Source organism: Cnephaeus nilssonii, assembly GCF_951640355.1.
Source record: "Cnephaeus nilssonii genome assembly, chromosome: 6".
Classification (NCBI taxonomy): domain Eukaryota; kingdom Metazoa; phylum Chordata; class Mammalia; order Chiroptera; family Vespertilionidae; genus Cnephaeus; species Cnephaeus nilssonii.
Window position 1 is genome coordinate 48,468,410 of NC_137077.1, and position 27,838 is coordinate 48,496,247.

Below are 27,838 nucleotides of genomic sequence, written 5' to 3' on the forward strand. Positions count from 1 at the left end.
GAGTCCTTTTAGACTGCTTGAATTACTGCCATCCAGTTCCCTTTATGTGCTGAAATCATTTACCAATGTCATGAGACAATTACCTCAGCTCTTTCTTTGTGGAGGTTCTTTGTGTAAAACTATTACTCATTCATACGAATAAACACAATATAAAAACTGCAGCATATATTTTCCCCCTCTCAGCTTTTTCTGCACCCAGGTGGGCTTACCCAACACTGCATTGAGGGTACCAGGATGGTCAAATAAATCACAGTATGACCCCAAAACACAGTAAGCTATTTCAGCTGGCTGGGGTAGAGACTAAGCTTCAATTAGAGGTCTAGTCTCACATAGGGCCCTGCGTGAAAGTGACTGTGGCAGTAATTCATAGCACCAGACAAGGAGAATTTTACCTCTGTGCTTCTCTGACGGGTGGACAGACTGGAATATTGCTATACTTTTAACATGCTTTAACAGTGCTTTATGGAATTACAGTGTGTTACGGTCTGTAAAAGACTTTCAGGTACCTGTGGCTGTCCTGCCCCTTCGCTCCTCATAAGCGTTTGTGAGGCAGGAAGGGCAGATTTCTTTAGAGATGAGGAAACAAGCAGGTTCAGTCACTTACCTCAGGTCAAACAGCAATTAAGCCTCAGACTTGAGTCTTCTTGACTTTGTTTTTCACTCTACTAATGCCTCATGCTTGGGAAATCTTTCTTTACTTAATAGATACTCATGTGTGCATGGTACTGGGATGGGGATTATTCTAAACAAATTGAATAACTATTGCCTTCTGAGAACATATAGCCCAAAATATACATCAGTCAGTTAATTTGAACTTAAAAGAGATAACCTGTCAGAATTACCAACTTGGGAAGCTTTTTTCTAAATATTTTAATTTTGTTCAAAACCACAAGATAAACAGAGCAGGCAAATCAGACCTCTATAAATATGCTCTAATATATTTGGATAATTTTAATAGCATATTTTCATTATTAGTATGGGTTAGCAACAGTTCACAATTACTTAGGAAGCTAGTAAAACTCAATATTCTTTAACCCAAAGCACAATAAAAACCCACTCTTAACAGATTGAATTCATTGATTTCAATAGCTAGTTGTAAAATTTAAGGTTTGCCAATAAAAGTTAACTTCATAGTTACCATTTATAGTGAAAGGGCTAAGTACTTAACTTTTTTTTTTTTAATTTTCAGTTCTCTCGGCGATCCTCTCCCATTTTACAGATGAGAAAACAGGTTTAGAGGTTCTATAAATTGCCCAACTTCTGTTTCTAGCTGTGTAATCAATTAGATAACCTGAAAAACTCCTAGAAATTGGGGAAAGAAAACATACTTTTAGAAGTGCTAGATAAAATAAAACCAGCTTCCTTTTAAATAGCATACAGGAGCAAGAGAGAGAAAGATCACTGAAAATCAGAAAGGTGCGATGGGGCACAGTTGGCTCCCCTGCAGAAAGGGGAGGCAGTAAAGTAGGGATCTAAATTGTGGTTACCATAAGGGGCAGAAAAGATAAAACCTTGGACCTATATAGGTTGGAAGCTGGAATCGAGATCCCTGGAGAGGCTTATATCTTCACCAGAAAAATGAGTTTGAAAAAGTTAAACTGCCAGCAAAAGAAGATGTTGTCAAGAAAGCTTGACTTGTACCTGGCCTTGGGATAATAGAGGCAGGCACCTTCCCTAAGTACTTGTGGTCAGTGGGTATAGGATTTAAATTTCACGGCTGTATCTGCTGAGAACTAACATAAAGGCTGGCCATAACCCTCTGGCACACACACAACCTCAGCCTAGGAACTTGGGATTCCCACAGCTACAGATCCACTGAATGTGAGCAAACCATCCAAAAATAGAAACACTCGCCGCGAGAGAGAAAATTCATAGAAGAACAACAAACAGACCCCTAAGAACAGAGCACACCCACACCTTCTTCCCCTACAGGCATGCATCCCCTAAAGTTCCAGGGGTCCTCAAACTTTTTAAACAGGGGGCCAGTTCACTGTCCCTCAGACCGTTGGAGGGCCGGACTATAGTTTAAAAAAAACTATGAACAAATTCCTATGCACACTGCACATATCTTATTTTGAAGTAAAAAAACAAAACGGCAAAAACACCCGCATGTGGCCCACGAGCCGTAGTTTAAGGACGCCTGCAACTCTAAGGGACCCATAAGGTTTGTAACCAGGTCAGCAATGGGTGGTGGCAGTTCATCCCAGGCAAACCCCTGAACCTGTCCCAAGGCCCCCTTTTCTCTGACTCCTTAGTGAGCCAAAGCGGCCCTGCCTAGGCTCATTTCCCCAGCCCTTCCTTGTTTCACTGCGCCCAGCTTTAACAAACCTCCTCTAAAGTTCACCTGGACTCATGTTGTGAACTTTTTCCTGCACGAAGTCAAGCACCTGCACATTACTGGCTGGCCCCAGGCAGACCCTCCTCAGGGCCAGTTCCGCTTTCTTGTAACAGTTAGTCATTGCTGGTCCTGGCATCCCCATCCATCAGGTTTTGCTGCTTTTTTGGGCCAGGAGCTGAAATAAAACTCAGGCCTAGATGTTATCTCTAGGAGGGAAAGGTCAGGGGGTCTCCACCGCATGATTAGGGGAGGAAAGGCCACCCTGCAGGCCAGGGCTGTGCCAGTTTTGCCCGTTGCTAAGCACCTGGGACTTTCTGCCCTGGTGACCTGGATCTGGCTGTGAATTGCCAGGTCAGTTTGTTCAGCTATCTGTCTGTTTCCCCATTCCACTTGCCAAGGAATTTTCCTGGTTTCTTCCTATCCTGCCTCAGGGAGAGGCCATGTGGAGGTGAACCAAAGCACCCAGCACCAAGGCCCCAGATAGGGGAGGCCATGCTGTGTACTCCAGCAGCCACTCAGCTACCCTAGCAGCTAGCACAGGAAACACGAACCATACGCATCGGAGCAAAACTGAGCAATAAAATGACTGAAAACAGTTTTCAAGCCTCTGAGTTGGGGGGGTAGTTTGTATACACAGCAAAGACAACTTTAAGAGACACAAAGCACAGCGTGATTAGATTATGCTAATTACTGGTATTGTTGAGTTCTAAAAGCCCATGGCCTCCACCTCCACTTCCCCTGAGCCCAAAAGTGAGGCTCCTACTCCAGCAGGTCTGGGGGTGGGGGCAAGGGAGGGAAAGACCCCTAAGAACAGCTCTCAGTGGCAGAGCTGAGGTTGAAGTCCAGATAGGTCAGACTTTTAAAGCCCATTCTCTAAACCACTTGCATATTGCCTCTCATTCTACCATATTGTCAGTAAATATTTTCTGGTAATTTTGGAGCTCTAACAATTGCATGTTTTGATCTAAATTTCAAATAGGCAATAAGTGAAAAAAAAATCTCTCTTCTCACCCCACTATTATTTGTAATATTGATTTGTTTTATAAACTTTTTTTCATAGATGTGGGAAAATATCTAGAAAAACAATGTTTGGAGACACACACACACACACACCCATAGGTAGAGTGACCCTGGAGTATTATTTATAGTGAGTGCACCTTCTCTCAGAAGTATCCCAGTTTGGATTTTAATGGTCAGGCAACTCATGAACCTCTTGCTAATTAATTAGGCTCTTGGTAGTGATTTTCAGTCCCAGCCAGCTCTCTGTGCACAGAGACAGATAGATTATTGTGGGATGTGAAAATCTCTTGGGTAGTTCTGAAGTCTCCCTAACACTTGTCTGGTGAATCAGCATGCATGCACCCACTTTGGGTTTGGTGCTCGATTAAGTTGCTCAGGATTGTTGCCCATGGTAGTTTCAGATTGGCCTGCTTCCAGAACCAGCCTTTTCATCTTCTCTTCCATATATATTTTTACTCCTAGGCTGTCTCCTCTGGGGTTTCTAAAAATTTTTTCCCTAAACTTCAAATTTTTTCCTTGCCTGTAGAGAAACTTGCTTTGTCTCAGGTTGTATAGACTGACTTCCAGATTGCCACCCTCTCACCAAGGTGTCAGTTTCACTACAGTTTTTTTAATTAGTTTTTTATAGCTTCACTGAATTATAATAGACGTAAACAGCACATATTTAAAGTATACTTCTGGTGTTGACCTAGAAACACATGAAGTCATCACCACGATTAAGATGAACAAGCCCCCCAAGTTTCCTCACGATCCCTTTGTAATCCCCTCTCCCCATCCTCACGAGGTAACCGCTGATCTGTTTTCTATCACTACATTAGTCTGCATTTTCTAGGATTTTATATAAATAGAAACATACAGTTGTACTTCTTTATGGGGGCTTGGGGAAAAGGTTTGGCTTCTTTTACTCAGTGTAATTATTTTGAGATTCATTTACTTTGTGTGTATCAGTACTGTAGTTTATTCCTTTTTGTTTTTGATTAGTATCCCATCATATACATATACCACAATTTATCCATTCAGTTGTTGATGGATATTTGGGTTGTTTCCTTTTTAAAAAAATTTTTTTTATTGATTTCAGAGAGGAAGGGATAAGGGGGAGAGAGAGAGAAACATCAATGATGAGAGAAAATCGTTCATTGGCTGCCTCCTACACGCCTCACACAGGGGATTGAGTCCTGCAACCGGGGGACATTCCCTGACTAGGAATCGAACTGTGACCTCCTGGTTCATAGGTTAATGCTCAACCACTGAGCCATGCCAGCTGGACTGTTTCCTATTTTTAGTTATTCAAATAAAATTCCTATGAACATCTATGTACAAGTCCTTGTATAGGTTTGCTTTCATTTATCAGGAGCAGAGTGGATATGGTAGGTGTTTAAATTCAACCTATAAATTAGATTTATTAATTAATAAACACTTTTAGATATAATAAATATATTTTCCACCAAGAAGGGGGAAGTCATTTCCACACATGGCTAAAGACTGAAAGTGCTACAGTAGTTAAGAACAGTTAGTAAACTCGGCTTTTCTTTCCTTAGAATGTATGTTTTCTAATTGGTTATAAATGGAGGTTAGGCTTCCGGTGATCAGTATTAAATGATGCTGTGTTAAAATCATATTAGTTATGAACTGAAGGGCAAACTGTGTTTTCAAAATTGTGTTGTGTAGATGTACTCATCATATACAATAGTTTAGGTAAGGGACTTTAGTTATAACAGATAAACATTTGTGAGTTCGTGTTCAACCAGAGCAGAATCAATGGGGAAATGATAGCTTTATTTCTATTAATATTCATTTAATCTTCCCTGAATTTCTACAAATTCATTTCCGTTTTCTGGGTGACAGTTAAATAAATATCCTATATAATAAAAGGCTAATATGCAAATCGACCAAATGGTGGAATGACCGGTCGCAATGCTGCGCACTAACCACCAGGGGGCAGATGCTCAATGCAGGAGCTGCCCCCTGGTGGTCAGTGTGCTCCCACAGGAGGAGCACTGCTCAGCCAGAAACTGGGCTCATGGCTGGCAAGTGCAGCGGCAGTGGCAGGAGTCTCTCCCGCCTCCGCAGCGGTGGGGAGCGGGCCTAAGCCGGCAGTTGGACATCCCCCAAGGGCTCTTGGACTGCGAGAGGGCACAGGGCAGGTTGAGGGCCCCCCACCCTGCCCGAGTGCATGAATTTCATGCACTGGGCCTCTAGTATAAATATATTTTAATTGACTTTTAGAGAGAGTGGGCGGATGAGAGAGAGGGAGAGAGAAACATCAGTCAGCTGCCTCCTGCATGCCCCCTACTGGGGATTAAGCCTCAAACCCCAAGCATGTGCCCTGACCAGGAATCAAACCAGCAATCTTTCAGTGCAGGGGACAATGCTCAACCAACTGAGCAACACCAGCCAGCGCAACATATAAGTATTAAGGGAGCTCGTTTTTATTTTTAAAAAGATACAGTCTCAGAGAAGTGCTTACATTTTGTGTGATCTTAAATACAATCAGCTTTAAGCTTTGCCCGGCCAGTTTCGTGAGGTAACATAGGGTTGGTTATTCTGGGAGGAAAAGGAGACCTAATGTTTATTTTCCACCTGCTATTGTGCTGTCACTGCTGGGGCTGCTTTCTGGACATGGACTCATTTCATTGGCCTACCACTGCAGTTAGCATAAAAGCCAGTTTTCTTACACTGACCTTAGCAACCCAGTGCTGTTCACTTGTCAACCCTCATCTTTCTTCACTACCGATTTTGCATCCTGTGCTTCAGCTAGTCTAATTTCATTCAGATCTTCAAATGTGCCTTGTTTTCTGTCCCTTCCCAGCTTTCCCTCTACCCGCACTTCTTTCTCCCCAACCTTATGCTTCTCATAACTAATTGCTCATCTTTTTATATCAAACTAGTGAAGTGCTTAGTGAAATTTATGGAATGGCTGAACAAACAGCCAGGCTTCTCAGATGGGTAATCTTACCCACACGTCACAAAGCCATAAGGGCTGGACCCCAGGGGTCACCAGAGCCATGTTTTCCCCACTAAACTCTGCCACGCTGCCCACAGTCATGGTCACTAAACACTCTGAGGAAGACTGCGGGCCAATGAGGAAATTGAATTGAAACAATACACCTAATTACATAATTGATTCAATATAGAAACATAATGAAGCCAGTTTTCCATAAACTTAATCATGAAAATACTGCCTTTACTATCTTTTGAAAATTGGGTTATTCTGATTTTAGACTTATACAGATTAAAATAAATGATTCAATGAAGATAACCTGCGTATCTAGTGGAGTTTATGGGATCCAGAGATATATTATCTATACCCTAAAAATACTTTATTCTAAGGGTCAGCCTCCCCCGACCTCCTTCTTTAGCTTATTTGCAAATATAGAAATCTCTCTCCCAAGGTACAGCTGAAATGTTAGAATAATTTCTGGAAATTATGCAAAATGCTTTCCTTAAAACATGACAGATGCTATTACGTTTCTTTATATTTTCCTTTAATCATCCTCCTTTTGCATTATAGATCTCTTTGCCCTTTAAAGAACCTCATTGTTTATCTCTTTGAGGTCTGGTCACTGTCTGCCTCTCCAGCCTCACCTGGTGCCCCTTACCTCCTCAAAGTCTTTGCTCCATTTACATAGAAGTCCTTGACATCCCCAGCTGGGATTGGTGCCCTGGAGTGGAACCCTTGCTTACCCTATTTCTTAGCATCTGTCGTATTCCTGTGAAACAGTCTGGGGTTGTGTGTCTCTCCTGTACTAGACTGTAAGCCTTTTTAGGGCCCTTCCTGTCTCATAAGAACTCATACATCTCAGGATCCCCGGAACCTGATATAGTTCCTGGCATATGTGGTGATTATGTAGTACATTGTAAAAAAATACACACCAGAAAACAAAACAAATCTTGGGCCTCATATCTCCTTCAATATGAGGTAATAATTTGGAAGTAGTCCAGAGCAGAAAGCAAGGATAAACTTTCTCTCTTGCAGAATTTGACTTCTAGATTAAATTAGTCTTTTGTGGTTCAAATTTCCATTGTTGGTACTTGCAATGTTATCTCTTTAGTTCTTTGAGCCAAAGTAGAACATGGACCTACAGGTTCACCTGAATTATAGGAAAGAATTCAACAGGACTAATCACAGAACATTTAATTTTTTAAAAAATGAATGAAATTCAATCCGCAGGCCATACATTATAACCCCTAAAATCATTTAAAGGATTTGTCTCACATCAGACCAAATGCCCCTTAGTTTGAGTGCCTCGTCGGCTTGGAGCCCTGGAACAAATCCCCGCCTTCTGCTGCCCTTGGCCATCCTATATTTGGTTAATTTTTTTTCCTTCTTTTCAATATGCTTTTCTAATTTAGGCCTTATTTTCCTGAAGCCAGGGCCAGGCTAAATACAGACCTCAGTGAATTTCTCACAGTTCTTCTCTGAGAATTAAGAAGAGAAATACAGATCAGTGCCCTCTCCTGTCATGTTTGGAAAGCTTACCTGTGCCGAGTGACCAGCTGTCTTTTTCGCTGAAACCATGAATGCCTTCAGGCTAAGCATTATTTCTTGTCCCACATCAGTTCCCCAGCCTCTCACTGACACTTAAGTCGTTGTTAATTAAAATAAGTTTTTATATCTCCCTATCAAGATTATTTCCTTTTAAGTAAACATTAATTAATAAGTACTTGTTGAAATCAGTGTAGCATCTGATCACAGGGTTCTATAAATTAAGAGATTGAGGATGATATATAAGCACTTCAGAATTATTTGAACATAAGTAAGATAAGCCAAAGAACTTATGTATTGATTAAACTCAGATCAGAAAAACAGTGAAGTTTAAATGTTCTAAATGGGTTTTTAAAAAATAACTTAAAGTTACCTGTAGATTTAGACTTGGTTTTGCAGTCTTTTGTGTGAAGCCACAGCCAGCGTGGCCTCAGGTTCAAAGGCTTGGAGAAAGGGCTGACGCGCAAATTAATGCACAAGACAAGAAATATAAATTTGGAAATTATGGGGGAAGCCAGGGAAAGCTTAGCTGTAGTAGCCAAGTTCCACTAAGTCTCTGTTCCCATCTGCTTTTATTTACTAGAATACACAATTGCCTTTTAGGTATGCAAACAGACATATCACTGGTAATGTTTAGTAAACAGTAAGATTATCAGGTTGGGGAGTGTGCTTTAGACCATTGAGTCAGCAGTAGGTAATAAAATGCAAATATTCACCCTGTGAATATCAAAGAGCCCAATTCAGCCTTATGACCGGATTTCTAGCATTTATATTAATTACTGTTGCTCTTGGTTCTCAGCACTTTGGTCCATAGACCTTTCCTTGTGATTCTGGAGGAGAAGCTTGACATATTAGTTTACCTTAAGAATGCGAATGTTTTGCTGGTGTCAAAATTGAATGTGTGATCAATGAGCAAAAAGTGAAAGGTCTCTGTTCTAGGCAGGATCGAGAACAACTTTTTTTCTAATTCCACACAGACACGTCTTCGGCCTCTGAGGATGAGGGCTCTCTGAGACGCCAAGCTGCGCTCTCTGCTGCCTTACAACAGAGCTTACAGAATGCGGAGTCCTGGATCAACCGTTCCATTCAGGGATCGTCCACTTCTTCATCCGCGTCTTCTACGCTGTCCCATGGAGAGGTCAAAGGAACCAGTGGGTCTCTAGCTGATGTATTTGCCAATACTCGAATAGGTAGGAGCTGGGTCTACCCAAGAAGCCCAAATGATGTCCCATCTGGCTCCCAGTATCCAGAAAAGAGTTTTTGATTTGTATTAGTTTTTTCAGAGTGGCCTAAAAAGTAGAATCAGAAAGAACATGACAGTTAATGAAGCAAAAAAGGAAACACCAGCAATACATTTGTCTGCATTTTTGGTGCAAAGTATTGCCCACCTGAAGCCATAACTATTTCCATAAGCAATATCAAGCTGCAAGATATAACACCAGTCTTAGCGAGGGCTTTTCCCTGTTGAAGAATATTCCATTTGATCAAAGGTGTTAAAATACTAACATCTTAGATTTTTCCCAGGATTATTGTCTACGTTCTCTCAAACAAAAAACATTAAACCTGAGCAAATTCTGTTCTAAGACAATTTCAGTGAGGCCCTTTTGTCTTTAGCATAAAGACTGGATTTATTGTCCTTGCTGCTGTGTTATTGCTACAACTAGAGTGTGCAGCCCGAGGATGGGACTCCGTGAGCTGCTACGTGTTGCCTATGCACCTGTATGGTGTGTATGTAGCTTTTGCTTGGCTCTGCTTTATGTTCTTTTGTGTGTGTTTCTAAAGAGTTTGTGACAACTGCAAATAAAGATACAGCTCAGTTCTCTGCTTTTGCTTAATTGGTTGGTACACACACTAAGTGATGTATATGAACATCAGATCATGTGTCTGTTGCACTTTTCTTTTTTTTCTAGACAATCAGTTACATTTTGGTATCTTCATTTTCTTATCAGTGACCTTTTATATCACCTTATATATATTGTTATTTTATTTTTTCAAAGTATAAGAGGAAATTTATTTAGAAAGTTACAGAGGCGAAAGAAAAGGGTCCTTGGAGCTTAGGAGCGAGAAAAGTAAAGGTAACAGGCCAGGGGAAGATCGAGGGGAGGGGAAAGGTGTGGGTATCCTCCCAGGAGGGAGATTGCACCTGTATTCTTTTATTAATTAAAAAGAAAAACTTGGAAAAGTTTTAATTCAAGCCAATAACTTAACGACAATAGCTACCTTGAGGGTATGATTGACTACATTTAAAAGCCAAGTGCCAATAGCACTGATTTGTCCTGCACTCTTAACCCTGTCCTGTCACTCACTGAACCTCCTAAAGCAGCTACAGGTGAGCATGCTCACCGCCTCTTCTATTTGGAAGAGGCAGCAACAGTCATGTTGGGTCAGGTTTTATTTTCACGTTGGTCTAAAAGAGAACAGTTTTATCTAACATTATTGCCTTTTGCATGTTTTAAAAGAAGTAATTAATGATTCTGATAGAAAAATGTGAAAGTACTGATAAAAGAAAAATAATTTATAAACCTACTTTCCATGGATAACACTTTAATGTTATCACTTTATCATATATCCTTTTAGACTTTATTTGCATATAAATATGTAGGTTTTATTTTTACTAAAATGAAATTACACTAAACATAACATTCATAATCAGCTTTTCTTATCACAAACATTTATTATATCATTAATATAGAATTATACTATTATTTTTTTTATGTTTCAAAATATGCCACTGTATGGCCATGTCCTGGTTTATTTAGCCATTCCCCAATCTTGGACATTTAAGTATTATACATTTTTTTTGCTATTATAAAAACGGTTGGGATGAACATTCATGAACACATAACTTTGTGCATTTGTCTGATTATTTCTTTAGGATGTATTTCTATAAGTGGAATTGCTGGGTCAAATAAAAATGCAGGTTACCACACTATCCTACAGAAGAGATATACTGCAATATACTTGTGCCAGTACTATATTTATTTATTTATAGTTAGTACTATATTTAAAACTTTAAAAACTATTAAACTAGTAATTACAGACTTTTAGAACATAGAAATCTTTCAAATTGATTTTAGAAATTGTTCATATTATGATTTTCCCCTTTTTATTGTTTTGAGTGGCTTTTTATTATTCTTGTGAATTGTATATTTTACTTCTAATTTCATTTTTTTACTTCTCCAGATGTTTTCTTCTTCTACTTTTTTTGTAACACATCCCTGTTGAATGGCTCTCTTCCAATTTATGTCATTCAGTTCCTTTATATTAAGAATCTATACATGAAGCAGAGTACAGTAACACTAACCATGCTTAGAGCAAGGGAAGAACCTGGTCTGTGTGTATAGATGCAAGTTGCCTATGGGTCGATTAATAAAAATTAAAAGGAGACCTATCTGTTTTTCTTCATCTGGAAACTCGAATGATCTGACCCATTCTCAAGATACTATTTCTCTCTTCAATAGAAGAAGAAATATTACAGATAAACATGAAGAAATGCTTAACAGACTAGAATATTAGTAACTATATAATCATACTCACTTGGTTTCATTTTGAAGTCATTTGTAATTTTTATTTTATTTAGGATTATTTTTATTTAATATTGGTTTCCTCCTAGTCTTTTTACATAGAAAAGAGTGTTTTTGAGGAACATTTGTTAGAGGATTTGATCTTACTAAGGCTACTCGAGTTTTTTAAAATAATTTTGGAAAGCTCATAAGCCCTGGCTTAACCTGTTGCTCTCTCATTATATCTTGCTAGTAGAATTTGATTCCAAAGGTTGTTTTACAAGAGCTCATTCCCATAGTTTTCTTCCTTGCTAAAAAGCAAAGCAAAACCAAAAAAAAAAAGATTGAAAAATTCTTTATTTTACTGCTAATGTAATATAATTCTAATTTTTTTTCTCCCCTCTTAGAGAATTTTTCTGCTCCCCCTGATGTCACTACAACTACCTCTTCATCATCATCATCTTCCTCAATACGCCCAGCAAATATTGATCTGCCCCCCTCCGGGATAGTTAAAGGCATGCACAAAGGATCCAACAGGTCCAGCCTTATGGATACAGCTGATGGTAGGGAGTTCTTATGGGGTAGAAATCCAGTAACACAAGTCATCTTGAGCATGCTGTTTCAGCAGCCTGCACTGTGGCCACACTGACACTTGTTCAGACTTAGTCTGTACTTTCAAAAGATACTTTGAACCAAAAATTGAATATGTAAAAAGAAAAGAATGCTATAAGAGAAAAGGGAGATTAGGTGACATCTTTAAGCAATATATTAATAATAGCACCATATTTATTCTCTGTTGTCAAAACTTGTCATGGACATATTTGTATTTATTTGTCCCAGTTGAAATAGGATGAGACTGTGGGAAAAGGCCAAAAATCATTAGAAATAAAAGCTTCTAAGAAAATTGATGAACTAAAATATCCCTGAAATCAATTAATTTTAACTTACCGTTTTTTCCCTTATAGGTGTTCCTGTCAGTAGCAGAGTATCCACAAAAATCCAACAGCTTCTCAACACTCTGAAACGACCCAAAAGGCCTCCCTTAAAAGAATTTTTTGTGGATGACTCTGAAGAAATTGTGGAAGGTAGTAGTAATAGTACCATAAACAAACATTTCTTAAGCAATTACTACATGTCAGGTACTATATGATTTAAGGATGAGCAAGGCATCATTTTGGGTTAAACAAGTTCATAGTTTTCTGCTCTTTTCCCCTAAGGATCATTTATATTTTAGATCTCAGATGAAAAATAGGAAGGGAGGGCGGGAGAAAAAAGCAAAGAGATAACTATGGAGTATTGAACTATCCTTGAAAATATGCTCTTTGAAATTTGGAACTTTGCCAAATACATTATTTGAAAAACTAGAAGCCCGGTGCATGAAAATTCATGCACTGGAGTGGGGGGGGTCCCTCAGCCCAGCCTGCCCCCTCTTGTAGTCCGGGAGCCCTCAGGGGCAGGAGGTGACCCGGCGATCAGGGGAAGGCAACATCCCCATCACACCTCTGCTGCTGCCACTGCCAGCAGTGCAAGACTCGGCCGGCCCTGGTTACCTGAGCCTTGGGCAGCTCTGGGTGGCTGTTCAGCCACCAACCGAGGCTTGCCTGTACCTCGGGCTGGCCCTGGGCAGCTGGGGGGCTGAGAGGACTGGGCGCCGCCATCTTGTGGCTGTGGGTGCTGCCATCTTTGAGGGTGTGATGGTCAATTAGCATATTCCCTCTTTATTAGATAGGATTATTTATATTTGGCATTATCCTAGAATACTGATGTCAAACTCAAAAGTTTGCCCAATCTTTTTGATATAACAGACCCTTTTGTTAAATCAGCCAGTCAACACATATACTAGTATATGACTGCTTTCTTTAAGATAACATGGTAGGCCGGCTGGTGTGGCTCAGTGGTTGAGCATCAACCCATGAACCAGGAGGTGATGGTTCAATTCCCGGTTAGGGCACATGCCCGGGTTGCAGACTTGATTCTCAGTAGGGGGTGTGCAGGAGGCAGCTAACCAATGATTCTCTCTCATCATTGTTGTTTCTCTCTCTCCCTCTCCCTTCCTTTCTTTAAAGTCAATAAAAAATATATTTAAAAAAAGATAACGTGGTAGATGGTGAAAAAGGTAATCAAAATACAGTCAACTTCCTTCTTCCATTATGTTGTTTACAATTTAGACCTGTTGGAAAATATATACATGTGAGAACTGAGTTTAGCCATTAAATATGTATCAACTAATACAGGTAGTTGGAGAAGGAAAGAAATCAGTTGCATCCGTGTGGTTAGGGGAAGCTTCATAGAGGAAGTGGTGATAGTGATTTATTCATTCAGGAATTTAAAAAAATTATGGATGAAATCATATGATATCTAGGAAGGACTGGGAGGGGAACACCTTGGGGGGCATAGATGAACCAAGAGTGACCATTTGATAATTATTGAAGCTAGGTGACAAATAGATCTACCTAACAAAAGCTTTTGTCAAAAGAACTAAGTCCTGGTAGCTTTGTACTCCATTTTTACATCCTGAGACTAATAGTAGGCTTTGATCACCCCAGACCTGTTACTGAAAATAGGCCCATGAGTAGCCTAGATCTGGTCTTAACCTATTTTATGCAGCAGGAAGCAACAAGCAACCTGACACATGAGGTTAAGATGAACTTTTGTTTAAGAGTCACTGAACTCATTGAGCTAAGGGGATCTTTCTCAGTGTACTGATGTTCAAGGTGCTCATGCCAATAATAACCTCACCAGGCATTTTAGCACTGTGTATTGAGCAGGCAAATGAAGCTCAAGGTTTAATAGAAATCATACTGAAACAGTTTTCATTGTCAGAATAGAACCAACAGCTTGTAACTAGTTATTAATAGGCAACCGTTGTTTATTTGAATAAGAATACCTTTGGAAAAGAGATACCCCTATGTCTTTGGAAGTCTGAGTGTGCCCTGAGGTCTGCATTGAGGCCTAGTGGATGGCAACAATGTACAGACTTTTATCAACAGAAGACTGTGCCTGCCATATATACAGTCTGTTTGCAAAACCAAAACTATTTACTTAGCTTCATCCATGTTCTTTTTTTTTACTTAATCTGATGGTTTAGGGTCTGGAAATATACAGAGTAGAAGGACGGTGATTTGGGAAGTGGAACTACTCAAGATATTTTAGTGAGCTTCTCAAATCTGTCATCAAATTGAGCTATGAAATATAATTTATTTCATATTCCAATTGCCCATCTAATACCTGTTGCTCATTCTGTTCCTTGTCCTTTCTGTGCTTCTTCTCTTACCTCCCATTCACCTGGCTAAATCCTAACCTACCTTTAAGACTCAGCTCAGGCATTACCTCCTACAGGTGAGGGATCCCACCCCCTAAGCTGGGCAATGTGGCCCTCTCCCGCCTGCCTTCTCTATACATGCCTCTGTCATACACTGCTCATGTTTACTTAGCTGTGTGTGTGTGTGTGTGTGTGTGTGTGTGTGTGTGTGTGTGTGTGTCCCGCATTGTACTCTAAATACCCCTGGAGGACATAGACTCTGTATTCCTTGCACATAGCATTAGAAAGAATAAATGTTTGTCAAAGAATAACAGATGCAGTATTTACTTTCTCACTGTTTATCACATCCTGTCTACATAATTGGTACTCGGTAAATACTTGATTTTTTATTCCATGTGTAAATTATCTTTCCTATTATGAATATATAGGATTTTTTTTTGCTTTTAGTATTTGAATAATACTTGTTTATTATAGAAAAATTGAAGACTTTAGCTTTATCTAAATGAAAGAATATGAAATACTATTTACTGCCAGTTTCTGGAATGATCATGTTAATAATCTAGAGCTTTTCTATCTCCCCCAAATTCAGTTCAAGTTAATTAAAATTGATTGAGCATTTTATATTAGGCACTATAGGCAATAAGAGAAGTAAGAACCATGCCTTCTCTCAAAAAGCTTAGGGTGGAGAAAAGACGTGGACAGTATCAGAAGCCCTTGAGGAGCCTAGTGCTTTAATAAGGGTGGACTACCAGGGAATGCACTGGTTGAGCTGCTTCTTAAGAGGGATGAGTACGGGTTCACCATGAGGCAAAGGGATTGGCCATGGAAGGAACATGCATGCCCATTATTGGTTTGAGTCTGATACTGACCCTGTGGTATAACTGTTACTGTCCCCATTTTACAGATGAGGAAAAACAAGACTCGGGTAACTCAGTTTGCCTAAGGTCACACTAGTAAAAAGTGAATATAAACTTGGTTTTCCTGACTCACCATTCAGTCCCTTTTCATTGAATGTTATCTGGTAAAATGGAACTTGGCTCTCTGACATTGGACACAAATGAAAGATTTCAAAACAAGTTTACTAAAAATTGTGAAATTACTAAAAGGAAATTTATACTTTATGCTTTTCTATGTGTTCAGTGATTTGCTTTGTCGGGCGCAGGATTTGCTTGTTGCATAAAATTAAATTAAATATGATTTTACAGTTATGTGGGAAAGTGAATTAAGGCCCAGGTTATGGATTACCACTTCTAACAGTGTTCTTTCTTTTCTCAGAGTGAGTTCAAACTAGATAAAGATGAAAGGAAAAGGGAAATTTATTTGGGTTTAGTGACCTAAGTTGTGTTGGTTGGTATTTGTACTTACATCAGATCTCATTTCTATTGTTTCAGTACCTCAGCCAGACCCTAACCAGCCCAAGCCTGAGGGACGGCAGATGACCCCTGTGAAGGGAGAGCCCTTAGGAGTCATCTGCAACTGGCCTCCTGCTCTGGAATCTGCCCTGCAGCGCTGGGGCACCACTCAAGCAAAGTGCCCCTGTCTGACTGCACTGGATGTGACAGGGAAGCCAGTTTACACTCTCACGTACGGTGAGTTTGCAAGATTCCAGCTCCTTTTCTCCTAATAATTCTCCAGATTATCATGGGAGGTGTTTTTATCTTGGTATTTCGCAGTTGCTGGTCATTGTGTTTCAGTAGTTCTTTTATTTTCATAGGATCCTAAGTTCTGAGTACAGCTATTAACAAATATTTTAATTTGCTAACCTGACATTTGCAAAGCAGCTTATATTTAAATGAGCCCTGCTGGTTTGGCTCAGTGGTTAGAGTGTCGCCCTGAGGACTGAAGGGTCCCGGGATCGATTCCAGTCAAGGGCACATGCCTGGGTTGCGGGCTCAATCCTCAGTGTGGGGCATGCAGGAGGCAGCCAATCAATGATTCTCTCTCATCATTGATGTTTCTATCTTTCTCTCTCTTTCCCTTCCTCTCTGAAATCAATAAAAATATATTAAAAAAAAAAAAAGAAGGGTAGCACTGTTTAAAAAAATAATAAATAAATAAATAAATATTAGAGCAAAAAAGAAGAAAGAGACTTTGTGCATCCACTGGTGTTTTTTAACATTAAGAGAGAATTTTATTTTTTTATTTTTTTAAATTTCTTTATTGATTAAGGTATTACATATGTGTCCTTATCCCCTCATTGCCCCCCTCGCCCCCCCCCACTCATGCCCTCACCCCCCCTAGTGTCTGTGTCCATTGGTTAGGCCTATATGCATGCATGCATAAAGTCCTTTAGTTGATCCCTCCCCCTTACCCCCACCCTTCCCTACTTTCCCTCTGAGGTTTAACAGTCTGATCGATGCTTCTCTGTCTCTGGATCTGTTTTTGTTCATCATTTTATGTTGTTCATTATATTCCATAAATGAGTGAGATCATGTGATATTTATCTTTCTCTGACTGGCTTATTTCACTTAGCATAATGCTCTCCAGTTCCATCCATGCTGTTGCAAATGGTAAGAATTCCTTCTTTTTTACCACAATGTAGTATTCCATTGTGTATATGTACCACAGTTTTTTAATCCACTCATCTGCTGATGGGCACTTAGGCTGTTTCCAAATCTTAGCTAAGGTGAATTGTGCCGCTATGAACATAGGGGTGCATATATCCTTTCTGCTTGGTGTTTCTAGTTTCTTGGGACATATTCCTAGAAGTGGGATCACTGGGTCAAATGGGAGTTCCATTTTTAGTTTTTTGAGGAAACTCCATACCGTTCTCCACAGTGGCTGCACCAGTCTGCATTCCCACCAGCAGTGCACAAGGGTTCCTTTTTCTCTGCATCCTCGCCAGCACTTGCCGTTTGTTGATTTGTTGATGATAGCCATTCTGACAGGTGTGAGGTGGTACCGCATTGTCGTTTTGATTTGCATCTCTCAGATAATGAGTGACTTTGAGCATGTTTTCATATGTCTCTTGGCCTTCCTTATGTCTTCTTTCAAAAAGTATCTATTTAGGTCTGTTGCCCATTATTTTTATTGGATTGTTTATCTTCCTTTTGTTAAGTTGTATGAGTTCCCTGTACATGTTGGAGATTAAACCCTTATCGGAGATAACATTGGCAAATATGTTCTCCCATGCAGTGGGCTTTCTTGTTGTTTTGTTGATGGTTTCTTTTGCTGTGCAAAAGCTTTTTATTTGGATGTAGTCCCATTTGTTTATTTTATCTTTAGTTTCCATTGCCCTAGGAGCGGTATCGGTGAAGATATTGCTTCGGCATATGTCTGAGATTTTGCTGCCTGTGGTTTCCTCTAGTATTTTTATGGTTTCCGTCTTATGTTTAAGTCCTTTATCCATTTTGAGTTTATTTTTTATATGGTGTAAGTTGGTGGTCTAGTTTCATTTTTTTGCATGTATCTGTCCAATTTTCCCAACACCATTTGTTGAAGAGACTGTCTTGACTCCATTGTATGTTCATGCCTCCTTTGTCAAATATTAATTGAGCATAGTGGTTTGGGTCGATATCTGGGTTCTCTATTCTATTCCATTGGTCTATGTGTCTGAGTATGCCCTGTACCAGGCTGTTTTGAGAACAGTGGCTTTGTAATACAGCTTGATATCTGGTATTGAGATCCCACCTACTTTGTTCTTCTTTTGCAAGATTGCTGTGGCTATTCGGGGTCTTTTTTTTTTATTCCAGATGAATTTTTGGAAGGTTCATTCTAGGTCTGTGAAATATGCCATTGGTATTTTAATGGGGAGTGCATTGAATCTATAGAATGCTTTGGGTAGTATGGACATTTTAATGATGTTGATTCTACCAATCCATGAACATGGTATGTTCTTCCATCTGTTTATGTCTTCCTCTATCTCTTTTTTTCAGTGTCCTGTAGTTTTCCACGTACAGGTCTTTTACCTCCTTAGTTAAGTTTATTCCTAGGTATCTTAATTTTTTTGGTGCAATGGTAAATGGGATTGCTTTTTTAGTCTCTCTTTCTGTAAGTTCACTATTGGTGTATAGAAATGCCATAGATTTCTTGGTGTTAATTTTGTATCCTGCTACATTGCCGAATTCATTTATTAAGTCTAATAATTTTTTGATGGAGTCTTTAGGGTTTTCTATGTACATTATCATGTCATCTGCGAATAAGGACAGTTTTACTTCTTCTTTTCCAATTCGGGTGCCTTTTATTTCTTCTTCTTGTCTAATCGCAATGGCTAATACTTCCAGTACTGTGTCGAACAGGAGTGGTGAGAGTGGGCATCCCTGTCTTGTTCCTGTTCTTAGGGGAAATGGTTTTAATTATTGCCCATTGAGTATGATGTTGGCTGTGGATTTGTCATATATGGCTCTTATTATGTTGAGGTATGATCCTTCTATTCCCACCTTGCTGAGAGTTTTTATCGAAAAAGGGTGTTGGATTTTGTCAAATGCTTTTTTTGCATCAATTGATATGACTATTTTTATCTCTCAATTTGTTTATGTGATGTATCACATTTATTGATTTGCAGATATTGTACCAGCCTTGCATTCCTGGGATAAATCCTACTTGGTCATGGTGTATGATCTTTCTGATGTACTGCTGGATCCGATTTGCTAGAATTTTGTTGAGGATTTTGGCATCTATGTTAATTCTCTTTCGTTGTGTTATCTTTATCTGGTTTTGGTATTAGGGTGATGCTGGCTTCATAGAATGAGCTTGGAAGTGTTCCTTCCTGTTGAATTTTTTGGAATAGTCTGAAGAGGATAGGTTTTATTCCCACCTCCCACCCCACCCCCACCCCCACCCCGAGCTTTTGTTTGCTGGAAGCTTTTTGATGACTGCTTCAATTTCTTCCATAGTTATCGGCCTGTTGACATTTTTAGATTCTTCCTGATTGAGTTTTGGAAGGTTGTATTTTTCTAGGAATATGTCCATTTCCTCCATGTTGTCTAGTTTGTTGGAATAGAGTTGTTTAAAGACAGGATTTTAGGAAGACACTTGGGCAGGATTAATGGTGTATGGTAAAAACCATATAGTTTTATCCAAAAATTGAAATTGATTACTCTTTAGATCTTTGTCATGTACTTCATCCTGCCTCTTTGCTTATAATAGGCATAGAATTCTATAATAAACAAAGAAGCAGTACTTTTCCATTCAGTTTTGCATCCTAGCTAAAGTTTTTCTTTTTCTTTTGTAAATAACTTTTTAAAGTAAATTATTTTTCTTTCATAATTCTTTAAAAACTTTTTTTTTTTAATAACAAGAAGAGTAGATTTGACCTGGGCTGTGAGATTTTGTACTAGTTTATTCAGACAGATTCCTTTTTCCCTTCACAAGCGGTGCACGTTGTCCATGGACCTAAATATAGAATAATTTTAGAGAAATTTTTGGTTTTATTTCAATTGTGGAAACTGATATGAGTTTAAACCTTAGATGCCCCTCTGAATGTGTTGGATATAAAAGTAACATATCTATTGAAATAATACAATTTGTCTTTTACTTGTTCCATAATATAAGTAAGAATTTCTAAGAATGGTTGAAGGAAGGAAGCATGAAGAAGGGAGAATCGGCTTTTCACCCCCAAACAGATTTTAGCATTCATTTCAGAAGCTGTATATTAATTTCATCCATATAACCCTTAAAGAAAGCAGTTAGCTGGCTAAATCTCTTCATGTTTATTTAATATATTTGAATATATCCATGTTTCACATAGTTAATTTTCATTTTATTATCTGTTTTCACTGAAATACAGTAATATGAAATGCTAAATTATTTGGGTCACATTTTTGCTTTGCAGTTACTTCAAGTATCTAATACCATGTTTGTAAATGGTTCTTCAGAAAAAGCTTAGAATGGTGTAGTCTTCTGATTTTCAGTCTTGTGATAAGCAATTGTTTCCTTGCCTTGAAGTGTGATCAGCTCACATCAAACTGTTTTTAAAGATACTCAGATTACTTCAGAAAATTGAGCATCAACCCATGAACCAGGAGGTCAAAGTTCGATTTCTAGTCAGAGACCATGCCCAGGTTTCAGGCTAGATTTCCAGTAGGGGTTGTACAGGAGGCAGCTGATCCATGATTCTCTCATCAATGATGTTTCTATTTCTCACTCCTTCTTTCTTCCTCTCTCTGAAATCAATACAAACATACTTAAAAAATAATAATTTGAAAAATGATCTAAACCAGAATGAGCTTCCATTGCTGTATTTTGTTGTTGTTGTTTGGAGGCAGGACTGGCTTTCCATAAACTAGAGTGAATAATAAAACATTTGTTGTGGGGGAGGAGCTCTCTGTTGGAGGCCATGCTTGTCTGATGTGTCATTTGGAAGGAGCCATTGTCTTATATGTGCTTAGGGACTGAATGCTCTCTTGATGAGGTAGGCCTGTGGTTCTCTCTCTCTCTCTCTCTCTCTCTCTCTCTCTCTCTCTCTTTCTTGAGAGAATGTTTATTAAAGCTGGAAACGGTGAAACAAGGAAGTGCTTAGGGTAGAAGAAGCAACTGGAGAGAGCGTAGGTGGGGCTGCTTTGGCTTTCTAGAAATGCTATGGGAAAGTGAGCCATGCGGGGACTCACTGGAAAGTAAGAGTCACATTGACAGAAGAGAACCAAGGGTGGGGCTACTGTCAGCTCACTGGAAAGTCAGAAAAAAGGGGCCTTGGAGAGAGGTTCAGGCGGTTAGCCCGGAATGAGCTGCCACCACCTATTGCTCCCCTGGTTGCAAGTCTCGTGGAGACCCTGAGAGTTTAGGGGATGTCTCTCTGGGAGGGAAGAAAGGCGTGGGCGTGCTAGGGGTAGGGGTGGTGGCAGGGGGTGTACCTGTGGTTTTCTATATGACTGTTTTCTTTTCTTTTTCCAGGAAAATTGTGGAGCAGAAGTTTAAAGTTGGCCTATACACTGCTTAATAAACTGGGGACCAAAAATGAACCTGTATTAAAACCTGCAGACAGGGTAATTTTAATTTGTTTTTTGGTTTTAGGGAGGTGAAGTTTTATTGCTTTTGAACATTCGCATTCTGGATTTTTAATATACAACAGCATAATTTATATAACTTATTCTTAGGAAATGAAAATGGTTTGTTGCCAACCCAGGTTGGCCCAATGCCAGGCAATATTTCTTACATTCATCAATTGAAGGAAATTCACATGTCCCTTTCTGTAGCTGATAATCAGTAAACTCTTCGGGAGCTAATAAAAAGTAGGGAAACCTAAGTCTTTCTGGAAGTAAATATCTCGATATTCAGATAACAAAAATAGCAAAAAAGTTGACTCTGATTTTTTTTTTCTCTTTCAAAAATATCCCATCGCCCTGACCGGGTGGGTCAGTTGGAGCATCAACCCATCACCAAAAAAATAAATAAATAAATGAAGGTTGTGGGTTCTGTTCCCAGTCAGGGTACATATCTAGGTTGCAGTTCAATCCTGGGTTGGGGCACATATGGGAGGCAGCCAGTCAATGTTTCTATTTCTCTCCCCCTTCTGCTCTCTCTAAAAATCAATAAAAAAAAACACACACACACCAAAAACATATCCTTGGGTGAGGATTATAAAAAGTCCCATAAAAATTTTAGAACAATTTTCTGTGGTTTTATTTGGAAAGGAAGGGAGACTCGTTGCTACTTCTAAGAAGAAGCAAATAGGCATCGTTTAATTTCTTCTTTAATTGAAGGTGACATGAATCTTTTTTAATTTTTGAAGGTTTTTTCCTATTAATAAATTTGTAAATATGATTACTTCTTCAAATCAAACATTACTTTTCAGTTGGAATTTGTAGAATGAAACACCAGCTATGCAACAGACTTGCTTTTAGGAGACTCATGATTATAGAGTCTCCTAAACTAGCCTTTTAAAAATATGTTTGCATTGTGGCAAAGAACACCTAAAGGATGGCTTCTACTTACAAATGTGGCATATGAGTGTTTCCTAGTCCTCACTGAACCCTCAGGAGGTACTTCTGTTTTCCCGACAGCAGAGGCACTTGTGTGCAGGAAGAAAATGGGCTACTGAAATGTCTTGTGGAGTTTGTATTTTTTTAGAACTCTTGAAGGTTTGAATTGAAATTTATTAAAAAATTTTCAATTTAAAAAAAGAATTGAACTTACCTTGAGAGTGAGTTTAGATAATTTGAAAGCAAAAGAAGGAAAAACAAGAGTCAAGTGAAATGTTAATGTATAAATATCTGAGCCAAGTAACAAAACTCCAAAATGATAGTGACTTCTGTGTTTTTTCATTCCTTGAGTAGTAGGAAGAGTCAGTTATCCCTGTGATGTATTAGAGGTGAGATCACAGGTTTGAACGCATTACAGAAGTTTTACTGTTTATCTTTTGTAAATGATTGAACTTTATATCCATAATGGTTTCTGCCAATATTGCTTATACCTATTACCAAATGCCTTTCATGCTAGAATACTTGCATTGTTGGCTCAGTGAGTAAGAATTAATGCAATGAATTTGTCAAAGAGTAAGAGCTTCAATGCTTATAGCTCTCTGTGAGAGATGTGAGGCTTATTCTTTAATATGCTGGTCTCTAAATCGTTACACTTATTTTATTGCTTTAGCTTTGCACTAAAGTAAATTGGCTTAGTTTTCACAAGTAATTACTACTTAAGATGAGTTGTTTATTGCTAAATCACCAATAGAATTAAGTGAAAAATCTTAGGATGATGATAAATTGCAATAAGGTTCCCAAAATGTGTCTAGTATAATCGTAGGAATGACAGAGGTCTTTTTAGATTTGTGCATCCTTCTCAATAACTTAATTTCCTTTAGGCTATTAATTAGTTTTATTTATTGTGTTCATGAAAGATGTTTTATATTTAAATGTATATCTTACAGAGTGACATTGAAAGCCTTAGTCTGTTTTTATTCCTCTGTTATTCAAAGTCATTATGCATTTTAGGTAGCCCTGGTTTACCCCAACAATGATCCAGTCATGTTTATGGTGGCTTTTTATGGATGTCTCCTGGCGGAAGTGATTCCAGTGCCTATAGAGGTACCTCTTACCAGAAAGGTAACATTGCTAAATTTAAAGAGAATGTAGCCTGTGTGACATGGCGGTCATTGGGTTCTTGGATCCGTTGACTTGGTCATGACATTAGAAACATCTGCTTTCTTAAGTACTAAGTTTCACTTTTTAAAAACATGAAAGTTGTATAAAAATTATTAATATTTATAACTTTCATGCAAATAACATGTTTTTACCTAAGATAGAATATTTAAAGTATTATATAGTATTGTATATTACTTAAAAATCATGGGGACATACTTGACTTTTCAACAATTACCACCCTTGCTTCAGAGACTATAATCGATATTTATCCACATTTACAGTAGGTAAGACCTTTTGTAAAAGGATTTGATTTAATTGTATCATGTGACCTAGGATTTCCATGAAGTTGAAGGGTGGTACAATGATGGCATGTTGCTACTCTATGGCATAGGACTTTACATTAATAACAAATCAGCCCTACTAAAATGAAGCATATGTGGCAAATTTCCAAGTTTAACCAAATGATTTTTCCACGAGCTGTTTAACCTAACCTTAATTTTCTCGTGTTGTTTATTATTGAGAGTTGATGATCAAGACAAATATGGTGGAGAGTATGGATTTACAAGAAAAAGATTATTTTCTTAAAGGAATAAAAAACAAATTGGTAACATCTCTAAAACTCTGGTTGATGGGATATAGTATATTTAGATTGCTCAGGAAGTCATAGGATTATTCTTATACTAAGTTGACAGTGTTTGTGTGATTTCATAATGATACTTTAAGATGACATTTTAATGAAAATACTTAGACTATATCTACCTCTTTTAAAATATAATAACAAGTATATGGATTTTGGTATAGCTATTCGTTCACTTTCATTGTAAATTTGGACGTTTGATGTTCATTTACATTATTTATTTTGTTCTAACCTGACTTGCTTTGCTTTTGGATTTGGGGGTGTGACTAGGTCAAGACAACTTAACGGTGTTGGCATTTATTTAATTGCTTGAATTTAATCTAAAAGAGGAGCATAGTTGACCTTTGAATAAAATGGTCACATTTGGCTGGTAGAATTCATTAGCAATGTCAGATTCATAAAATATTTTATTTGCCTTCAGGAAATCATTGTATGTTTCAAACTATTTGGAAGAACATATTGTCACTAGATTTTTGAGTTGCCAGATATCAGTGGGGCTCCATGAATGTTATCACACAAGTGCCAGAGCATTACTAAGTGTTAGGTTTTGGGTATGAGTGTGCTCACGTTCACTCCTCTTCTGTGCTCACTATCTTCTCCACAGGATGCTGGAGGGCAGCAGATTGGCTTCTTGCTAGGAAGCTGTGGTATTGCCTTAGCTCTTACCAGTGAAGTTTGTCTAAAGGGGCTGCCAAAAACACAGAATGGAGAGATTGTACAGTTTAAAGGTTAGTAATATTTGTATCTGAATTATCAGTTAAAGCCGAGTGCTTTAATTAGTGTTTTAATTTAATAATAGCTAAATTTATTTTCTTATTCTCACAATCTTATGAAGTAGGTACCATTATTATCCCCATTTTACAGGTGAGGAAACTGAGACACAGAGAGGTTAAGTAACTTGCCCAAAGTCACAGCTAATAAATGGCAGAGCAGCGATTTGAACCCAAATCTGATTCCACAGCCCACACCCTTAACCTTTATGCTGATGGTTGGAAAAAGCTACCACTCTGTTCATTAAAGCTAAATGCTACATGTAGAGACAGAGGATAGACCACTAACCTCAGTGGACTTCCACTGCCAAATGGACCTCCCAGTTGTTGAGGTAATGTCAAGGCCTGGAATGAGCATGTGGAACAATTGTACTTTTGAAAGAAGGTATAAATGTTTACTGATGTGTCACTAAAAACTAATAAACATATTTTACTGATTATAAAATGACCTTGATTTGGTCTCTTGATGTTTAAAACGACCAGTTCAGTGTGAATTCCTTCCCTTGTGGCTTAGGCAATTCAATTTTTATTTGGGGTTTGATTTAGGTTGGCCCCGGCTCAAATGGGTTGTAACAGATTCCAAGTACCTTTCAAAGCCTCCTAAAGACTGGCAGCCCCACATCTCACCTGCCGGCAGTGAGCCAGCGTACATCGAGGTAAGTCCTGCGATTGGAACATACATTCTGGCTTTTTCTTTGGCTTCACATCCTATCTTACAAACTTAAACTAACTTTTTTGCAGTTTTAATATTAGGAGATCCTCCTACTTTGTTAGATTTCCATCTTTTGGCTTGTAAAATGTCTTATGGTGGCTTTCTATTCTAATTATTTTTAACGTAAATACACATTCAAGAGAAAGACAGCAAAGAAATTGATCCTTGCAATGAAAGAAAGTTACAAAAGACTTGGAGAAGTACAGAGTTTTAAGAAATGATTTCCTGGCAAAGAAACAGGCAGATATATTTTTCTGTTGCTGGCGGAGAGGGGACTCGGGAGCAAGAGACTGGAGGAATGAGGAGGGGAAAATAGCTGGAGCATTGAGGTAAAAGCAAAATTATAGTTAATTGATTTGTAGGAGTGAATAGGCCATTTCTAGGTCTCCCCCTCCCAAACAGAGCTTCTGACAGAGCCCCGTTTTGTGCACCTTTAGCTCTGCAGGACTGTTCTTGCCCTGTACTTGGTACTGTGCTTCTGTTAATGCAGCTCAAGTCCCTTGTTTGTTTTAGCTCCTTTAACAGCCACTTCACACTAGTGACTAATTAAACTTTTAAGGATTTTTCACACATACTTTTCTTGAGCTTTGCCATTTCCAATCCTATCTTTGTGTGATTAGAGTTTGAGGCCCAAGGGCACAGCCTCAAATGTTCATATGAAGCATGTTAAATTCAGCCCATTATCATGGCTTTATCCTTTTGTTTTAGGATTCTAGTCCTGTCATTTGAAATAACATTTTATGTTTCTTATGTTTTGTTTCTTTGTGTTTTTGTTTTCTAGTATAAAACAAGCAAAGAAGGGAGTGTAATGGGAGTTACGGTGTCCCGCCTTGCAATGTTGTCTCACTGCCAAGCTCTGTCCCAGGCCTGCAATTATTCTGAAGGTCAGACTTCATCCCATGACTGCCCTCATTGTGAGCTTCAGATCCATGTGGTGTGACTAGGAGCAGGGTGCTCAATGATTGGATTCCAGTTAATGACCAAGTTCAGAGTGAAATGTTTTAAGACACATTCTTGGCTTGCTTTGGCTTTCTTCTTTTTCACAAATATGCTGCAATTTAAAGGAACTAAAATTCTGGGCAAACCAGATATGTGAACTATGATTTCTAGAGCACAGAAATAGAAAACTAATTAAAACCACCTGTTTATTATTAGCTGCAGAATGTCAGGTATCTCCATCTTCCCAAGTGTATAGAGATGCTATCAGCAGTACATTTTGAGTCAAATTCAGCTACCAAAAAGCACAAATCAGAACACAAAAGTGTATTCTGTAGGATACTTAGAAGTATATGTGTGTGTGTATATAGGTATAATATATAGATATATGTACCAACATTTTCTCTCTCTGGGAATTCTAATTTTTACATGTTTGTGAAACTTGCAAAGTTCCTTATATAATTAGGAAAAGAGGATTACCTCTCAGAAGATAGTATCTAAGTCATAAGGAGTTTGGAACTCATTGTCTCTTCCATGGCCATGTAATCAAAAGACTCTGAGAGCTTTTAGTGATCTCTGTAGAAGTACCAAACCAGCTGTTCAATAGAGGCAAGTAACATGATTTTGCTACGTACCACTAAAGATGATTTCCTTTGTCTCCTCCCCCCCCCCCCCCCCCCCCCCCCCCCGCCACCCCATTTTTTCTATTTTAGGAGAAACAGTAGTAAATGTTTTAGACTTTAAGAAGGATGCTGGGCTGTGGCATGGCATGTTTGCGGTAAGCTACTCAGAATTAAGGCCTTTAGTGTAAATCTTATGATTCAGATCAGTATGCATGCTGTGTAATCAGAGAATCTCTCAGTGCTTGTTTGAAATTTTAGTCCCCAAAAGATCAATAATATTTTCCAGAGGGATTTTATTTTATAATACAAAAGGTTATTGTTTTTAAAAGGAGAATATACTTCTGTCTGTTTTTTCTTCATTGTTTGGTTGGGCATACTTCTCACATAATAGTTAATGGGAGAATTTAGGATCTATAATTTTTAAGACATCTGCTATGATGGCTCAAAGCCTAAAAGATTCTAAAAATGACTGTATTTATGATTTTAAAAGTATGTTTGAGATTATGTAAGTATATTTAGAACTTGGCAACT

The 27,838-nt window shown here is 38.5% G+C and overlaps 1 protein-coding gene across 2 annotated transcripts in view; it reads left to right on the forward strand.

The window, feature by feature from the left end:
* Positions 1 to 27,838, forward strand: part of DIP2B (disco interacting protein 2 homolog B) — a 238,866-nt gene that overhangs the window by 152,400 nt on the left and 58,628 nt on the right. Inside the window, exons 5-14 of one of the 2 annotated variants that reach the window (XM_079774332.1) lie at positions 8,822 to 9,034; positions 11,755 to 11,910; positions 12,313 to 12,432; positions 16,001 to 16,198; positions 21,441 to 21,532; positions 23,480 to 23,590; positions 24,871 to 24,994; positions 25,583 to 25,692; positions 26,530 to 26,632; positions 27,398 to 27,462. In XM_079774332.1, coding sequence (XP_079630458.1) covers positions 8,822 to 9,034; positions 11,755 to 11,910; positions 12,313 to 12,432; positions 16,001 to 16,198; positions 21,441 to 21,532; positions 23,480 to 23,590; positions 24,871 to 24,994; positions 25,583 to 25,692; positions 26,530 to 26,632; positions 27,398 to 27,462 — 1,292 coding nt within the window. The remainder of the gene's footprint in view (positions 1 to 8,821; positions 9,035 to 11,754; positions 11,911 to 12,312; positions 12,433 to 16,000; positions 16,199 to 21,440; positions 21,533 to 23,479; positions 23,591 to 24,870; positions 24,995 to 25,582; positions 25,693 to 26,529; positions 26,633 to 27,397; positions 27,463 to 27,838) is intronic. The other variant, XM_079774331.1, reaches the window with a different exon arrangement.